The 15882-nt window shown below is 59.7% G+C and overlaps 1 protein-coding gene and 1 non-coding gene across 2 annotated transcripts; one reads left to right on the top strand and one right to left on the bottom strand.

Moving 5' to 3' along the window:
• Positions 1-1048: 1048 nt before the first annotated feature.
• TRNAI-UAU (transfer RNA isoleucine (anticodon UAU)) lies at positions 1049-1142 on the bottom strand. The gene is made up of 2 exons: positions 1105-1142; positions 1049-1084 (listed from the first exon to the last, which is right to left on the bottom strand). It is a non-coding gene; the product is annotated as a tRNA-Ile (tRNA).
• A 3553-nt stretch (positions 1143-4695) lies between these two features.
• On the top strand, positions 4696-15383 carry LOC149522628 (zinc finger protein RFP-like). The gene is made up of 9 exons (XM_089771108.1): positions 4696-4912; positions 6381-6918; positions 7187-7282; positions 8004-8234; positions 8597-8619; positions 9344-9456; positions 10186-10206; positions 10492-10518; positions 14719-15383. Exons 2-9 carry the CDS (start codon positions 6505-6507, stop codon positions 15276-15278), a joined length of 1485 nt encoding a protein of 494 aa, XP_089627234.1. The 5' UTR covers positions 4696-4912; positions 6381-6504; the 3' UTR covers positions 15279-15383.
• Positions 15384-15882: the final 499 nt, after the last annotated feature.

Here is a 15882-nt window from a genome sequence, read left to right as displayed (position 1 = left end):
AGCTTTTTGTCAATTGTAGCACCAGGCCCCAAAGGGACAGACCCAAGGCAGCCGCCTGGTCCTATGGCCGGGCCTGCAGCCAGGGGGAGGGAGAAGAATCTCTCCTTTCAGCAAGAGCCCCCCGAAGGGGACAGCCTCCCAGAGGAGGGGCAGGAGGGGCAGGAGAACCCAGCAGCACAGGGGTGTCACAGGCACTTCACGCACAGAAGGGCCCTTGAGTGATCCAGGCAGAAACGCCGCGTCTCGCTCCCTGCAGCTCCCCTTGCTGCCCTGGCAGGGGCTGAGCCTTCTCGCACTGTCCTGGGCCTGGCATCCCTCCCCCGCCCGGCACCATAGAAAGTCCCTTGGAGTGAGCCTAGGCAAGCTCTGAGAGGCTTGTGCCTTGGCCTCCTCTGCCCTTGGTGCCGGCTCTCCCGGCTGCCCCTGAGCACTGCTGGCCAAAGGAGGCAGCAATGCCAGAGAGGGGGGAGGAGCAAGTCCCGCTAAGGCCGACAGCTCGGGCTTAAGCCTCCAGCCCCAGCATGAAACCTTCAGCTGGACCTGTGTCGTTCCTTCCTGACCCCGCATAAGCTCACAGGGGGAATGTGCCCCATGTTCCATCCCTGCACCAGGCCTGGGCAGGCGGGCTCAGCCCTCGAGCAGCCCACAGGGCCTGTGAGGGATGGACTGAGAGCAGGGCCCCACTGACACCCCCCGTCCTGCCCCACTGGCCTGCATGTGGCGGTGGCACGGGACAGGCAGGAACGGCAACTGGGGAGAAAGCAGCTTGGACAGACGGGCGAGTCTCACTTGCTGACCAGACTCCCAGGCCCTGAGCTCTGGGGCCAGCCCGAGAGGGAGGGTGTGAAGAAATTCCGGGGGGGGGGGGAGGAGGAAGAGGTGACCCAGCCCTCTCCCCATCAAGCTTTTTTCGTTTTGCTCAACAAGTTTTGCTGTTATTTGGGGGGGGGGGTCATGAGGGTTTTTCAAAAATCAAAAAGGGGGGGAGTGATGCTGAAAAGTTTGGGAACCACTGCAAGGGGACGACCCAGCAGGGACTAAAAGTGAGTGCTCCAGGTGAGGTTTGAACTCACAACCTCAGCATGTCTCCTACACGTACTGCCTTATAAGTACTGTGCACTGACCCATTGCGCCACTGGAGCAGATATTTAAAGTATTTCTTCAAAGTCCTTAGATTGAAAAAGTCAAGAAGCACAAAGTGGAATTGAAGTTTCTGCTTGTGCTCTTGTTCTTTCTTTTCACAGGCAGAGCCAGGGGGCTCCGCACATCCAGAGACCCCTCCCTCTTCCTCCCTGGTCTCTGAAATAACCCTCCCTAGTGGGGCACAAAGCTGCTGGGAGTGGTGGAGGCCGGAGCACGAGAGATGAGTTGTAAGTGGGTTAGTGCTCCCTTTGCACATGAGAGATAGCAGGATTCACTCCCATCTTCTCCCACCTGCTCGCTGGTGCTGAGGGGCCGGCCCCTTTCCTGCTGCCCCAACTCTTATTCCCACAATGCACTTTGTGCAGGGACCATTGGTCTTTGTTCCAAGGCATGTGGCTGGGAGCCAGGACCCTTCCCAAAGTACACAACTCCCCCGCCCCCGTTCTGCTCACACTCTCTGGCTGCCTCCAGCATAGGCTGAGCTCAGGGGTCAGATGGGCGACCTGCCCTGCAGCTGTGATGGCATCAGTCACCTGAGCACAAGTCTGATCACAAAGCTCTAATGGGCCTCAGACAAGCAAAACCCCTCTTAGTGAACCTCAGGACAAGGAAGCAAAAAAGCCTGGAGCACAAGGACCTCCCAGCAACTGCCCCAGCCCGTCCCACTGAGATTTGAACTCAGATTGGAGGATTCAGAGTCATTAGTGCTGCCCCTTACACCTGGGACCTAGACAGAAGGTCTGGGGTAGACACCTGGGACACTCAGGTCTCAGACTGGCCTCTGCTCTCCTGGCTTTCCTCCGGCTCCTTCATCTCTCAGGACTGTCTGGCTACGTCTACACGGCACATTGATTTTGGAATAAGCTCTTCTGGAACAGTTTATTTGAAAATAGCACGTCTACACTGCAGGGAAACCTCAAAATGAGTCCGAGGAGGCTTCCCTAATGTAGACGTGTAACCTTGATTTAGAAGAGGCCCACGTTGAATAACTTAGAATGGCCCTGGGGAGGGGCTATTTTGAAACAGCAGAAGTAGAGCATGTACACAGGCCTCATTTTGAAATAGCTATTTCAGAATAGGCATTTTTCTGCATACAGTGAGGTCTACAGAAGTTGGAATCAGCCTTCCGTTATTTCAGAGTTATTTCAAACTAACGGAATTGCTGTGTAGACTCTTGCATTGTTATTTTGGAATAACGGCCATTGTTCCAAAAGAACTTTTCCGTGTGGACAAAACCTGGCCTGCCCCACTTCTGCTGCTTTCAGGAGAAACTCCTTGTTAGGACCAGTCACAATCTAGGGTCAGTGAGGGTCCATCTCAGCTGAGATGTGTGTTACACAAAAGTCTCTTGTTCACTACCCACTTCTCAATACTGGCTGTAGACACTGCTCTCGCATGGAGGTGTAGCTCAGCAGCAGAGTATTTGACTATAGATCAAGTGGTCCTTGGTTCAAATCCAAGTGCCCTCTGTGAGAGTGTTGATTCAATGAAGACATTTACCTTTCTTGGATTTCCATTGTATGTGAACTGTTTAAATCTGTGGTCACCAACAGGTTGATGGCAAGGCCTTGAGCAGTGGCTTGCAAGGTGTCCTGTCTGCCCTGCCCCCATTTCCCTCCCACCCCCAAGAAGCTCCACTACTTCCCTCCAGTGAAAATGGAGGTAGTGTGGGCTTCCTGGGGATGGACAGAAGTCCTACAGCTCAGTGCCACTTTGGGAGATTCCAGAAGTGCACTGGCTGCTCTGCTGGGTGTACTGCAGGAGGGAGCATGGGCTCCCTGTGTGATGGCGTGTTGGGGTTCCCCAGTCTCCTGCAGCCCCGGAATGGCACGAACAGACTTCACCAGCCAGTAGAATACAGGTGGTTTATTGCTTCTCCATGATACAGCACAGCACAGCACAGATGTAATCTAGTTACAGGAACTGGGGGCTAAGAGGCTAAGAGGCCTCAGTGCCCCCCTTGAGATAGGGGAATCCCAGCCCCCTCCCCAGTTCCTTCTCCCCTGCTTTCCAGCCAGGAACTAACTCCCCCTCTCCAAGCCCTGCCCCCTGCCAGGGCAGCATTCCACCTCCCTTTGTTTCTCCCCATGGGGGGTAGGCTGGTTCAATGGGTATGGAGTCACCTTTGCATAATAAGGTTTTCCCTGCTGGGTCTTGCTCCAGACAGCAGAGGTCACCGCAGCCCAGCAAGTACCCCCACTACGTCACACCCTGCACTGCACAGGAGGGGTGAGTCAACCCTGCAGGAGGCAGGCAGGAGGCTTCCCTGCACTGGGGGGTTGGCCCCAGGGCAGGCAAGCACTGGTTTCCCTGGGGGGGAGAATCCTTGGAGAAAGGAGATGTAGGGGACTCTCTGCCTACACTGCCTCCCCAGCTGCAGAACTCTGTTCCCCCACAAAATGTATAATTAGAAATGCTTCATTTTAGATTTAAATAGCAGGAATAAAAACCAGACCATTTATTTCAGAACAATAAACACATGATTGTATGTATCGCATAATTTAAAAATAAACTGTTCATCAGAGTGTGTAAGTAAGGGCTGGGGACAGCAAGTGATGGGCAGGAGGAGAATAGAGGGGGCAGGGCTCCAAGGCAGGGGCGGGGCAGTGGATCTTCGCCTGTTGGGAGATTTAAAAAGTGACCTTGGGTGTGAAAAGGTTGGGGACCCTGCTCTAGTAGCACCTTAAACACTAAGAAAACATGTCGATGGGATCGTGAACGTTCGTGGGCAGAGCCCCTTCTTCAGATGACCGGAGTATTAGAGTCTAGATCCCAGAATAAATAAGGCAGGGGAAGAAAAAAGGAGGGAAAAAAAAAGAGAGACAGGCTAGGTCTGTACTACACCCTTTTCCCACAAAAGCTTATGCAAATGAAGCTGTGCTTCATTTGCATAATTAATTAGGGGCCACTTTGGCACAAGAGGTTTTTTTCCTGAAAAACTGAGAAAGAGCCGCTCCTGCACAAGAGGGTCCCAGCCGGGGCCGGTCTCTGCAGTGGGGGTCCCGTTGCCTCACATGCAGCAGCTCCTAGGCCAAGTGCAGCCTGTAACCAGACCATTTATTTCATAGCTAGGAACACGTGATTTTAATGGCATGTTTGGCAGAATTTAAAAATAAACTGTCAGAGCGTGTCAGTGGGGCTGGGGACAGCAAGTGACGGACAGGAGGAGCATAGAGGGGGCGGGGCTTTGAGGAAGGGGCGGGGCGTAGATCTTCGCCTGTTCGGGGTGGGGAGGCGGCAAAACCTCCCCACGTTGCCCCGCAGCGATGTATCTGCCCCGCCCCCATCTGACACGTCACCTGCTCCGCCCACTTCACCTCAGCGCCTCCGAGTCCTCCTGCCCCGCCCCCCCCCCCCGCGTGGCGCTGACCGGAAGCCGAACCAGGCGCGCGGCGAGTAACGGCCCCAACGGCTCCTTCAGAATTCCCGCCACAGAGTCAGACGCCCAGGCGGGCGGGGCAGGGAGCGGCGGGCGGGACGCACTGAAAACCCGGCCGGCGCGCGGCAGAAGAAGGGGGGAGGGGTCGGACCGCGCGTGCGCGGCGGGTCAGTGACTCCGGTCTGGGATCCGCGCCCGGGCTTAGCTCTGACCCGGAGCTGCCTGGCCCCGCCCCCGCCTCGCGCGATTGGGCGCCCGGGCCGGGCGGCAGCAGCGAATGCAGGGGGCGGGGCCGGCACCGCGTGTCACGACGCGGGGGGTTCCGCACGTGCCGCGGAGCCGGAGCGGGGGCGCTGCTGCGAGTTCGGCCCGACGGGGCCTTTCCCCGGGGTGAGAGCGGGGCGGGGCGGGGCGGGACCCAAAGCGGGTCACAGCCCGTGTCAGAAGGGGGCAGCTGGGGGGGCACAGAGCCCCCTGGGGCCCATGGGCCTGAGCTTGTGGGGCCCGAGGGGAGGGGAACACGAGGGCCTGGAGCAGGGTCTGTGGCCGCTCTGGGTCCTGCCCTGGGGCGGGGGGGCTCTTGTCACCCCCATTCTCCACCCCACCTGGGGCAGTAGAGCACCCTGTTGGGGGGGGGCAGCCCTGCCTTAGCTGCTGGGGGACACTGGTCCCCAAATGGGACCCTGGCTCTGCTGATCATTAATGATGGGGTGTCACGTGCCTCAGCAGCACCCCAGTATGATTCAGTGCAAGGGGGAACAGAATTTGATTGTGAAACATGAGGGGTAAATGGGGGGGGGGATTAATCCCACTGCCCCTTCAGAGTCCCTCCCCAGTCCCCACTCGCTGTAGGGGACACAATCCTTCAGCTCTTGCCTACGCCTATAAACGGGAGCAGCACTGGCTTCTGGGTGCCTTAAGAAACGTCTGGCCCTGTAGCATCTGAGAGACTAGCAAAAAATCTGGAGTGTCATTGTTGCATAAATTGCAAGGTTTCGTCCCCTTGGAGGCTAGTCTGATTTACCCCAAGAAGAGAGTCACACTTTCAGGCTGGGTCCAACTCAAGTTTATTGGTTGCAACCAAGGTACGGCTAAGGAACTCAATGTTCAAAGCAGAGCCGACGACCAACATCTCATAGGCAGGGGTTCTTATAGGGTTAACATCCTTCCTGGTTTAGGTGCCTTAACATGATAGGTTACTTCATTTTTGACGTTTAGCATTCCTATAGGTCAGGTTAATTTTCCAAATGAGGTTAAATACAGTGCCTACTTGCTGACTTTGCGGTTACAGCTGTGTTACATTCATTCACTTTTGCTGAACAATGGGCAAGCCATACTTCCCTTTTTCCTTTCCTGCTTGAGCCGGTCACAAGTTTAAAGGATGTGGAATCTATCCATATCTCTACTTAACAGAAGACTGGTTTCACCTCCCCTCGTCTCCTTATTATAAGTTATTACTTGTGACAGGCCTTGACCTTTGTCATGTCTTACTCCTACACAAATAGCAAATATATCTAAGCATTAGCAATGTATGTATATTGTACGTGCCCCTCATAGGGGAGTCAATGGCTCCAGGGGATTTAACTTCCCTTTTACACATCATCATGAGCTTCCGTGGCACAGCCCACTGCCTCAGACGGCAAACATGGAGCGGTGGGCGGTGCCCATGAAAACTTGTTGGTTTTTAAGCTTCTTTTAGTTACAGACTAACACGGCTCCCCCAGAGACTTTTAACCAGGCAAGGTTCTGTGTGTCTGAAACTGCCTGGGAGTTTTCTTAGGTAGCTTGGTGCTTGTTTGGGGCATTTCTGAGGGTCTGACTTCTGTGGCGGTTTTTTAATTTCTGCATTTCCATCCAGCAATTGTGATTGGCTCTGAGTTGTACAACCTGCTTAGAAAAAAATAAAGCAGCTTGAACAGGCTACGCTGCTTCCTCTGATCGGGAAACAAAACCAACCCGCAGGGCGGGGTTGCAGAGGGGCCATGGCTTCCGGGAACCTGGCCAGGAGCTTCCAGGGTGAGGTGACATGTCACGTCTGCCTGGAGTATTTCACAGACCCGGTGTCTATTGAGTGTGGGCACAACTTCTGCCGGGCCTGCCTCAGTCGGTGCTGGGGGGAGTCGGAGCCCAACTTCTGCCCCCAATGCAGAGAGACCATCCCACACAGACACCTGCGGCCAAACTACCAGCTGGGGAACCTCGTGGAGCTGGTGAAACGCCTGCAGCTCCCAGCGGGGCCAGCGCCCGAGGGGCAACCAGAGTGCGAGAGGCACCAGGAGGCCCTGAAGCTCTTCTGCCAAGAGGATCAAGCCCCCATCTGTGTGGTGTGCGACAGGTCCCGGGCTCACCGCGCGCACACGGTGGTGCCCATCGAGGAGGCTGCCCAAGAGTGCAAGGTAGGGACCAGACTTACAGGGGCAATTTCTCTGCAGCGCCAGAGCCCCCTGCATGTTCTGACCTGCCCTGGGTAGAGCCAGGGGCCTGCCTGGGAACACGACCCAGCCACATGGAGCTGGGCCAGGCCCAGCAGCGCTGCTGGGCAGTTACCGTGGGCTGGAGGGGGGGGGGCCTGCTCCCCCTGCCTCACTGCTCCGTGGCGCTGTTCTCGCTGGGCACGAGCCAATGGCTCCAAGCAGCCCCCAGAGCCGCTGTCTGTGTTTGCAGGAGCAAATCCTGAGCCGCCTGCAGCGTCTGCGGGAGGAGAGAGACGCGCTCCGGGGCCTGGAATCCGACTGGGACGAGGAGAGCGAGAGGCTCCTGGTAGGTGCCTGGCCCTGCCCAGCCGCTTTGCATGGTGGGGGAGGAGCAGTGACAGCATCAGGCGGGTCTCTGTGCTGGCTGGTGTCTGGGTCCTTCAGAAGGTTAAAGGGTTTCCAGGGTTAATGCAGGGACACAGCTCAGGGTCACTTCAGTGTGGGGCGGCCTCCGCTCACAGCTACCTGGTATAAATCAAGAGTGACCCCACTGGGGTTCAGGTCAGGCTCCTCTGTTACCCTGGTGCTAGTTCCCACTGGAGTCGGTGGGGTTCGGGTCAGACTCTTGGGGGACGCTGGTGTTAGTTAACACTGAGGTCAGTGAGTTCACCCCAGGCTGGCTGGGAGCAGCCTCTGGCTCTGCCTTTCTCCCATGGGGGGCAGGGGTGAGGCTTGTCAAACTGCTCTGTATGCCCAGATGTGGCAGGGTCAGGCTGAGGGAAGATCTGTGCTGACCCCCAGGTGTGAGTGTCAGACACCCCAGGGATACCAGCAGCTGGCTTGGGCCCCATTTCCCACGGCCTAGGCTGCACCTCAGTCTGTTGGTGCAGTGATGGGGCTTGGGGTGATTTTCGGTGACATTTTTGCCCTGGGACAAGCCCTGGGCAAGGCCCAGCCGGCCAGGCAAAGACACCGAGTGAAACGCTCTGCGCAGCCCGGACAAGGCCCTGCCACTTCTCACGGCCCCGCTCACCCGCGACTCGGCCCCGTCCGCTCTGCGCCCCCAGAGGCAGACGGACGTGGAGCGACAGCTGGTGGGCTGGGAGTGCAAGCGGCTGTGGCAGTTCCTGGTGGAGCGAGAGCGCCTCCTGCTGGCCCGGCTGGGGGAGCTGGACGAGGAGATTGGGAGGAGGAGGGAGGAACACGCCGCCCGCCTGGGCGAGGACATTTCCCGGCTCAGCGCCCTGATCTCAGAGCTGGAGGAGAAGCATCGGCAGCCGGCGCTGGAATTGCTGCAGGTGAGACGGGGGGTCAGACACGCCTGGAGCCCAGTGCAGGGAGGGGTGCCCCTGAGTCACTGGGGGCTCACAGGGTAACTCGGGGGGGGGGGGGAGCAGGGCCCGGGGTGGCTGCAGGGCCGGGGCCCCAGGACTGCAGAGAGGCAGGAGTTTGAGCCATTGGGAAGGCTGGTGAAAAGCTGCCCCCTCCCTCCCGCAAAGCAGCTGGTGAAAAGGGCTTGGCTTTCCCTAGCACAGCCCTTCAGTGGGTCTCCCACCTGGGGGAGCAGCCTGTGGGGCAGGGGAGCAGTGTGACCTCTGTGGGGCAGGGGCCGGGCTGGGCCATGGGCAGTGACTCTCTGCTCTGTCTCCTTCCCCTCTAGGGTGTGAGAAGCGCCGTGAGCAGGTACGTCCGGGCTCCGTCTGCCCCTCACCCCCGTCATGCTGGGAGCAGGCTCAGAGCCCAGGCAGTGACTGCAGCCCCAGCCCCCCACCATGGGCCTGTCTCACCCTCTGAACCCTGCCTCCTCCGTACCCACCGCCCTGGGGCCACTGCCGGGGTGTGATGCACCCTGGGAGGGGACTGCCCCACAGCTCTGGGCTGGGGAACCTCCCTGGGACCTGGCTGGTTCAGGGGGTTATTAATAGAGCTGAGGCTGGTCATCCCAACGGCCCAGCTGGGACCCGGCCCCAGCTTTGGCATGGCCCATGGGGGGCCTGTGGGGAAAGAGCCAAGTGTCCCAGGCCAGGCCTCGGGGGGGTGGGAGTTTCCTCATCCGGAACCTCCACCCCATGGCGAGTGACCCGGCCCCTGGGGGCTGAGCGGAGAAGCTGAGGAGTGTCTGGGCCTGGAGAATGGGCCCCTCTCTCAGCCCTGGGAGCGGCCCAGCCAGGTCCTAGGGGGGCACATGGGCCAGGCCGGGTGTGTGGGAGCTGGGCCTGGTGCTGCCCGGGCTGTTTTCCCTCTGGCTGGAGAGAGGCCCCCAGGCCTGGCCTGGCAGGAAAAACCCCCCTGAGCATCCAAGGTCCGGGCCCTGTGAGCTCTGCCTGTGGCCCAGCCCCCACCCGCTCCCCTGTCTGGCTTTGAGGGGCTGAGGCAGGAGACCAATAACGCCCTCGTGTCTCTGCAGGGGCGAGGAGGCGACGTCGCCGCATCCAGCGCCCAAGTGCCCGGAGCTGGAACAGAGAATCCGGGACTTCCCAGGAGAGAACAGTCTCCAGGGGGCCGTGACGGGATTCCTGGGTACGGGGCGGCGCTGCTGGGGGCTCCTCTCTCTCTATGCGGGTGTGGGGAGGGGCGTGGAAAGGCCCAGCTGGGTCCCTGAGGCCCCAGGGTCTGCTCCTGAGGGGCTGGCGGGTTCCTGGGCAGGGGGAGCTGCACTGAGCAGAATGGCAGGATCCCAGAGGGACGTGGATGGTGGAGAACAGGCGCAGGAAGTGAAGGTGCCTCCCCCGCTGCCCCGGTCCCTGTGGCCGCCCCCTCCTGCTGCCGAGCAGAGTCCCCCAGCCCAGCCTGCGCGAGCCCAGGGGCAGGGAGGTTTTCTGGGGATGCTGGGAGCTGGTTGCCGTGGGAGACGTCACAGACTCAGGGCCCGAGTCCCAGCTCCCTGGACATTCACGGAGCCTCCCTAACTGACACCAGCCACACGCCTGGGCCTGGTGTCTGAACCCCTTGGGCCAGATGCTCAGAGCTGGGCAGGTGCCCAGTGAGTCACACAGGGGCCTGGCGGGAGTTTCAGCAGCCCCGGAGCAGCTTGGGCCCCGAACTCCCACTGGTGCCATAGGAGTTGGGCACCACCCCTGTGGGGGTGCATGTGAAATCCCAGGGGCTGTGTGGCTGGGGGTGGAAACATCTGAGAGAAGCTGGCTCTGGGGCCTTGCTCCCCAGGACCCTCTGGCAGCGCGGGGCAGAGCTGGGCCGTGAGCCCTGGGCACTGCCCCCCCACTGATGGGTTTTTCTCTTCCCTTCCAGGGGCGCTGGCTGCGGAGAGAGGTGAGGATCCTGGGGTGCTGCCCTAGCGCCGGGCACAGCAGCTGCTGGGAGCCTGTTCCCCCACCTGGAGAAGCCCCATGGCTGGGCGGGTGTGAGGGAATCGGCGCAGGGGGGAGTCCAGCCGGGGAGCATGGGACAGAGCAGCCGAGGGGAGTCGGAGGCTGTGGGGAGCCAGGGCAGAGCTGGGGGTGGTGGAAGGAGCCAGGACATCCCTGCTCCCGCTCCGGGGGGCTCTGCGGTGGGAATTCTCACCTCCCTCTCTCTCTCCCTCTCTGCTTGTTCCAGGACTCAGGCGAGCCCGAGGATTCGCAGGTAACTGGCTTTGCACTGGTATCGGTGACGCCATCTCCCGCTCTGGGGAGTGACTGGCTCCCGGAAGCCTCCCCCCCCCCCCACCTCTGGCACTGTGCCAGTGCTTCAGGCCTAGGAGATGGCCCGGCCCTTGGGAGAGCAATAACACCAGACCCTTGGGCTCACCCCAGTGCAGGGACCCCACAGGCAGGGGCTGGGAGTCAGGGGGCCTCACACACCCTGCTGGCAAAGCTGGATCCTGGGGAGGGGCTGGGGGGTGTTATGGAGCCGGGTTGTGACTCCATAGCTAAGGCCAGGAGCCGCTTCTCACCTGAACCCTCTCATCCCCCCTCGGTCTGGGGCAGGAAGCGGCTTCCTGGCAGGGTCCCCTCGGCGCTCTGCAGCCTGGGGAGAAAACTCCGGGCGTGTCCAGCCAGTGGGGCTGGGCCCAAGGCAAATCCGGGGTCTGTCTTTGGGCCCTGTCTCCTGTTTAATTCAGCTTCATTTTTGCACACGAGGTTTTTGCGCAAAAAGGCACCATCTAAACCTCTCCTTTTATGCAACAGTCTCTTGTGCAAAAAGCGGCTGCTCGTTAATTATGCAAATGAGGTGTGGCAGTATTCCATGCTTTGCCTCATTTCCATATTTCTTGCACAAAACAGCGCAGTAGCCAAGGGGTTTGTCTGCTCGGCCCAGGGCAGTGAGTCTCCAAGCCAGGGGGAGCACACAACAGGGGGGTGGCTGTGTCAGCACAGGCCGGGCGCAGGCCCTGATACCTGGGGGGGCTCAGTAGAGAAGGTCGTGTGAGAACAGCCCCCAAGCTCTTCAGGGCTATTTAGTGCTGGGGCACGAACCCCATAACCAGTGTCTGCCCCTCCCGGCTCGGGCACACGCTGCCCGCCTGTGTAGCCAAACCTGCCATGTCTGCAGAGCCTGGTGTGAGACCCCCAGCGCGTCTGCCTCCGGGCTGGACGAGGGGAGCCAGGAGGGTGTCTGGGGCAGTTGCTAGCTGCTCCCCTGGGCTCTGGGAGGGGCTCTGTGGCCAGTGCTGGTGCTAGGAGACGCCGGGGCAGCAGGAGAGGGTCTGTGCCGCTCACAGGGCCCAGGGGACACGTCGCTCTGGGCAGAGAGTTCAGGCTGGAGCCGAGTCTCTGGCAGCCGGGTCTGTGGGCTGAGATCAGGGCTGGGGGGATTTTCCTGGCCAGGGCACATTTCACAGCCACCCTGGAGTGTCCCAGCTGGTGCCCTGAGCCCGGCCTGCCCATCACCACGAGGGGCTGGGGCTGGGGACAGTCCCTCCCTGTCAGTCACTGGGCCAGGGCGCCTCAGCTGCCCAGAGTCCAGCCCCCAGTCCCAGCGACCTGCAGTTACTGACCCATAACTCAGTGAGGGGAGGGGCACGGCCCCGGCACAGCAGCGTCTGAGGCCGTGGGAGCCGGGTTCCCTTGCACTGATGCAGCTGCCCCCGTGCAAACCCCCAGTGCAGCCACATGGGTGTGAACTGGGACTGGCCCCCAGGTGAAGGGGGCAGGAAGTGGAGAAATGGCCACTCCCTCATACTGCACTCATTGGCAACAGCCCATTGGTTTGCATTTGCACCCCCCTCCCATCCCCCGCTGCCCTGCCCCTCCTTTCAAGTAGGAATAAGGGATCTTGCGGAAAAGGGTTTATTTTCTGCAAGATCCCGTCTAGACTGGCGCTTTTCTCCGGCAAAACCCCGAGCTGGAAAAAAGCGGCAGCCATGTTCATGCAAATGCCGCGGGGGATATTTAAATTCCCTGCAGAATTTGCAATTCCAACTGGTCTTATTAGCATCCCTTTTCCGGAAAGGGGTGCCAATGTAGACACAGCCTTGGTGTTGAGAGATCCCCTCCCCCAGGCAGGCCCAGCCCAGCTCTGCTGCTGCCCGTCACTCAGACACTAAAAGGGTCCCAACATTTCCTGACCCCACATGGCACCTCAGTGGTTTGTGCCCAGCCCCAGGCAGAACGGATCCCGGACAGCCCAGCTCTATGGGCCGGGCCCCAGGCAGGGCAGGCGTGTCCCTGTCAATACGGGCTGGACCTGGTGCCTCCCTCACGAGCTGTTGGAGGTGGGAGGCTCACTCACGCCCTACTTACAAACTAGTGGGTTGGCAGCCAGACTAGCCCCACCGGCATAAACAGCAGCCGGGAGAGCTCGTCCAGGCCCTGCTGACACATCCGCCCTGCGCGCTCAGGGGAGAGTCAGGAGCTGCCCAGCGGATCAGCAGAGCGTTCACATGGCCACAGCCCGTGTGTCTCCTGGGCGCGCCGCAGTGCACGTCATAAAATGTATTCCGCACACGGCTAGGCACAGTTGGAGGGAGCACTGGTGTACACCCCCCGGGGGTCCTAGGGAAATCCCGGCTGGAACCGGCCCCTCCCTTCACCCCCTCTGTCCTCATGGTGCCTGTTCCTCTTGCCCCCATGGTCTCCCTTCTGCCCTTCTCATCTGCCCCTCCCCTTCCCTCTCACAGCATCAGCCTGTCCCCTCCCTCCCCCACCCCGACACCTTCCCACCCTTCCCCCGCTCCTCCTGCCCTTTCCCTTCACTGTCTCCCCTTGGCCCCTGATAGCCCTGGTGCCTGCTCCTCCCCCTGCCCCATTGCTGCCAGCCCATCTGCTTGTCCTCTGCCCCCCATTCTTTACCCCTCCCCATGTACCTCTCTAGCCCCCTGGCACCCACCCTTCCCTCACCTCCCCACCCACTGAGGATCAAACTGTCCACCCCGTCCCCATCTGCCCTGGTGCCTTGCCCATCCCTGTCCCCTGACATTTACTCTCCCTTGCTCTCCCCTTGGTGCTTCCGCTTTTTCCTCCTGCCCTGCTCCCTCCCCTCAGCACAAGCCCGTTTCCTCTCCCCACCCTCACCCCTGCTGCCTGCCTCCTCCCCTCACACTCCTTCCACCTTCCCCTTAGTTCTCCCCTGCCCCTGTCCTCTGTCCCCCGATCCTGCACCTCTCTTCCCCCTCCAGCCCCTGGTACCAGCCCCTCTGGTCACTGCTTCTCTGCCTCCCTGAGGCCCCTCTCTGCCTTCACCTCCGTCAGAATCATAGAACTGGCAGGGACCTCGAGAGTCATCGAGTCCAGTCCCCTGCCCTCATGGCAGGACCAAGCACCATCCTAACCAGCCCTGACAGGTGTGTGTCCAACCTGCTCTTCAATATCTCCAGGGGTGGAGACTCCACAACCCCCCAGGCAACTTATTCCAGTGTTTCACCACCCTGACAGGCAGAAAGTTTTTCCTCATGTCCAACCTCAACCGCCCTTGCTGTAGTTTGAGCCCATTGCTTCTTGTCTTGTCCTCAGAGGCCAAGGGGAACAATTTTTCTCCCTCCTCCTGTGACACCCTTTTAGATACTTGAAAACTGCTCTCATGTCCCCTCTCAGCCTTCTCCTTTCCAAACTAAACAAGCCCAATTCCTTCAGCCTCCCCTCCTAGCTCATGTTCTCTCGACCTTTCATCGTTCTTGTTGCTCTTCTCTAGACCTTCTCCAATTTCTCCACCTCTCTCCTGAAATGTGGGGCCCAGAACTGGACACAAGACTCCAGCTGAGGCCTGATCAGAGCAGAGCAGAGCGGAAGGACGACTCCTCGTGTCTCGCTCACAGCGCTCCTGGGAATCTGCCTCCCTGGTGCCTGCTCTTCCCTTTGCCCCTCGGCCTGCCGGGGGTCTCCTCCCTGGGCCTCCTTTTGGGTCCTGTGGTGTAGGCCCCACCCCATCTCTGCCGCACTGGTGCCCACATCTCCTCCCCCCTCTGCCTCCCTAGGGCCTGCCCTTCCCCACACCCCTCTGTCTGCCCCTGTGCCCTTCTACCCCCTGGTGTCCACCCCTCCCTCTGCCCTCCTTACATCTGCCCCTCCCTCCCAGCCCTCCTGGGGACTGCCCCTTCCCTCACCCTTCTGTCCTCTCGCCCCACATTGGCCCTATGGTTGCTCTCTGCCCCATCATTTGCCCCTCCCCTTTCCTCTCCCAGCATTACCCTGCCTCTCCCCCCATTGACAGCTTCCCATCCCTCCCCCGCTCCTCCTGCCCTTTTCCCACTCTGTCTCATCACCGGCAGAGGGGCCCTGACTCCCCTCAGACAATAACACCCCCCCCCCCCCCGCACAGCGCTTAATGGTGGGGGCAGGTTAATTTCCCCCTGACCCAAGGGACCCGCCCCTGCCCCCGGCCCTGACTCTGTGACTCTCTCCCCAGTGGACGTGACACTGGATCCAGACACGGCAAATTCCAAACTCGTCCTGTCTGAGGATCGGAAAAGTGTGAGACTTGGAGACACGCACCAGGATCTGCCCGACAACCCCGAGAGATTTGACCCTTGTATCTTTGTCCTGGGTGCTGCAGGCTTCATAGGCAGGAGGTGTTACTGGGAGGTGGAGGTGGGAGACAAGACAGGCTGGACTCTGGGGGTTTGCAGGGAATCTGTGAGCAGGAAGGGGAAGGTCATATTCACACCTGGGAACGGATACTGGGCCGTGTGGCTGAGGGACGGGGGATACAAGGCCTGCATCTCCTCCCTGACCCCCCTCCCCGTGAGCACCAGGCCCAGCCGGGTGGGGGTTTTCCTGAACTATGAGGCGGGCGAGGTCTCGTTTTACAATGTGACTGACAGGTCCCATCTCTTCACCTTCACCGGCACCTTCTCTGGGACGCTGCGCCCTTTCTTCTGTCCCGGTCTCAACGCCGGGGGCACCAACGCGGCTCCCCTGACCATCTGCCCGGTGCCGGCCCAGGCGGGAGGGAATCCCTGCCCCTGACAGTGACCCCGCGGCACCGACTGGCCCTTCCTCCCAGGGGCAGGGCTGGATACTGCAGGTACCTGGATGTTTTGTGCCAACCGGTCACTGCCCCTTTCCCTTTGCAGCTGGAGCTTCCAGTGGAAAACCGGACACCTGGCAGCCCAGCCCAGGCTGGTGAATGGGACCCCCTGGTTGGAAGGAGCCCAGGCTGCTTTCCATCCCCTGTCCTGGGTTTACTGCTGGTAAGAAACGCGGCCAGACAGTGGGTGGGGTTTGCTGCCCTCACCTTGCCCCTTGCCCCGTCCCCTGGGCCAGGGAGCACAGGGGACCTCACTTCTCTCAGTTTTCTACTGCTGTGAAATCTCAATGTCAAATATGAAAGAAAAAATGTCTTCTAATTTAGAAGCCTGTCACTGTAACAAGGTGTCGGCACAACATTTTCTTTTAAATGTCAACAGTTTTTTATTAAAAATCAATTTTTAGAAATGGAATTATTGACCTTTATTCTTCCCTCATGTCTATATCAACATCTGACAGGTTCACATTTGTATATATCTTGTGTATTTCAGCTGTGGCACTTCAAAGAAATCCAAAACATTTCACTGAACCCAATTCATTATGG

Source organism: Pelodiscus sinensis, chromosome 19 (genome assembly GCF_052426305.1).
Source record: "Pelodiscus sinensis isolate ZL-2025 chromosome 19, ASM5242630v1, whole genome shotgun sequence".
NCBI lineage: Eukaryota > Metazoa > Chordata > Testudines > Trionychidae > Pelodiscus > Pelodiscus sinensis.
The sequence above is the reverse complement of the archived record's forward strand: the minus strand, read 5'-3'. Positions and strand labels throughout refer to the sequence as shown.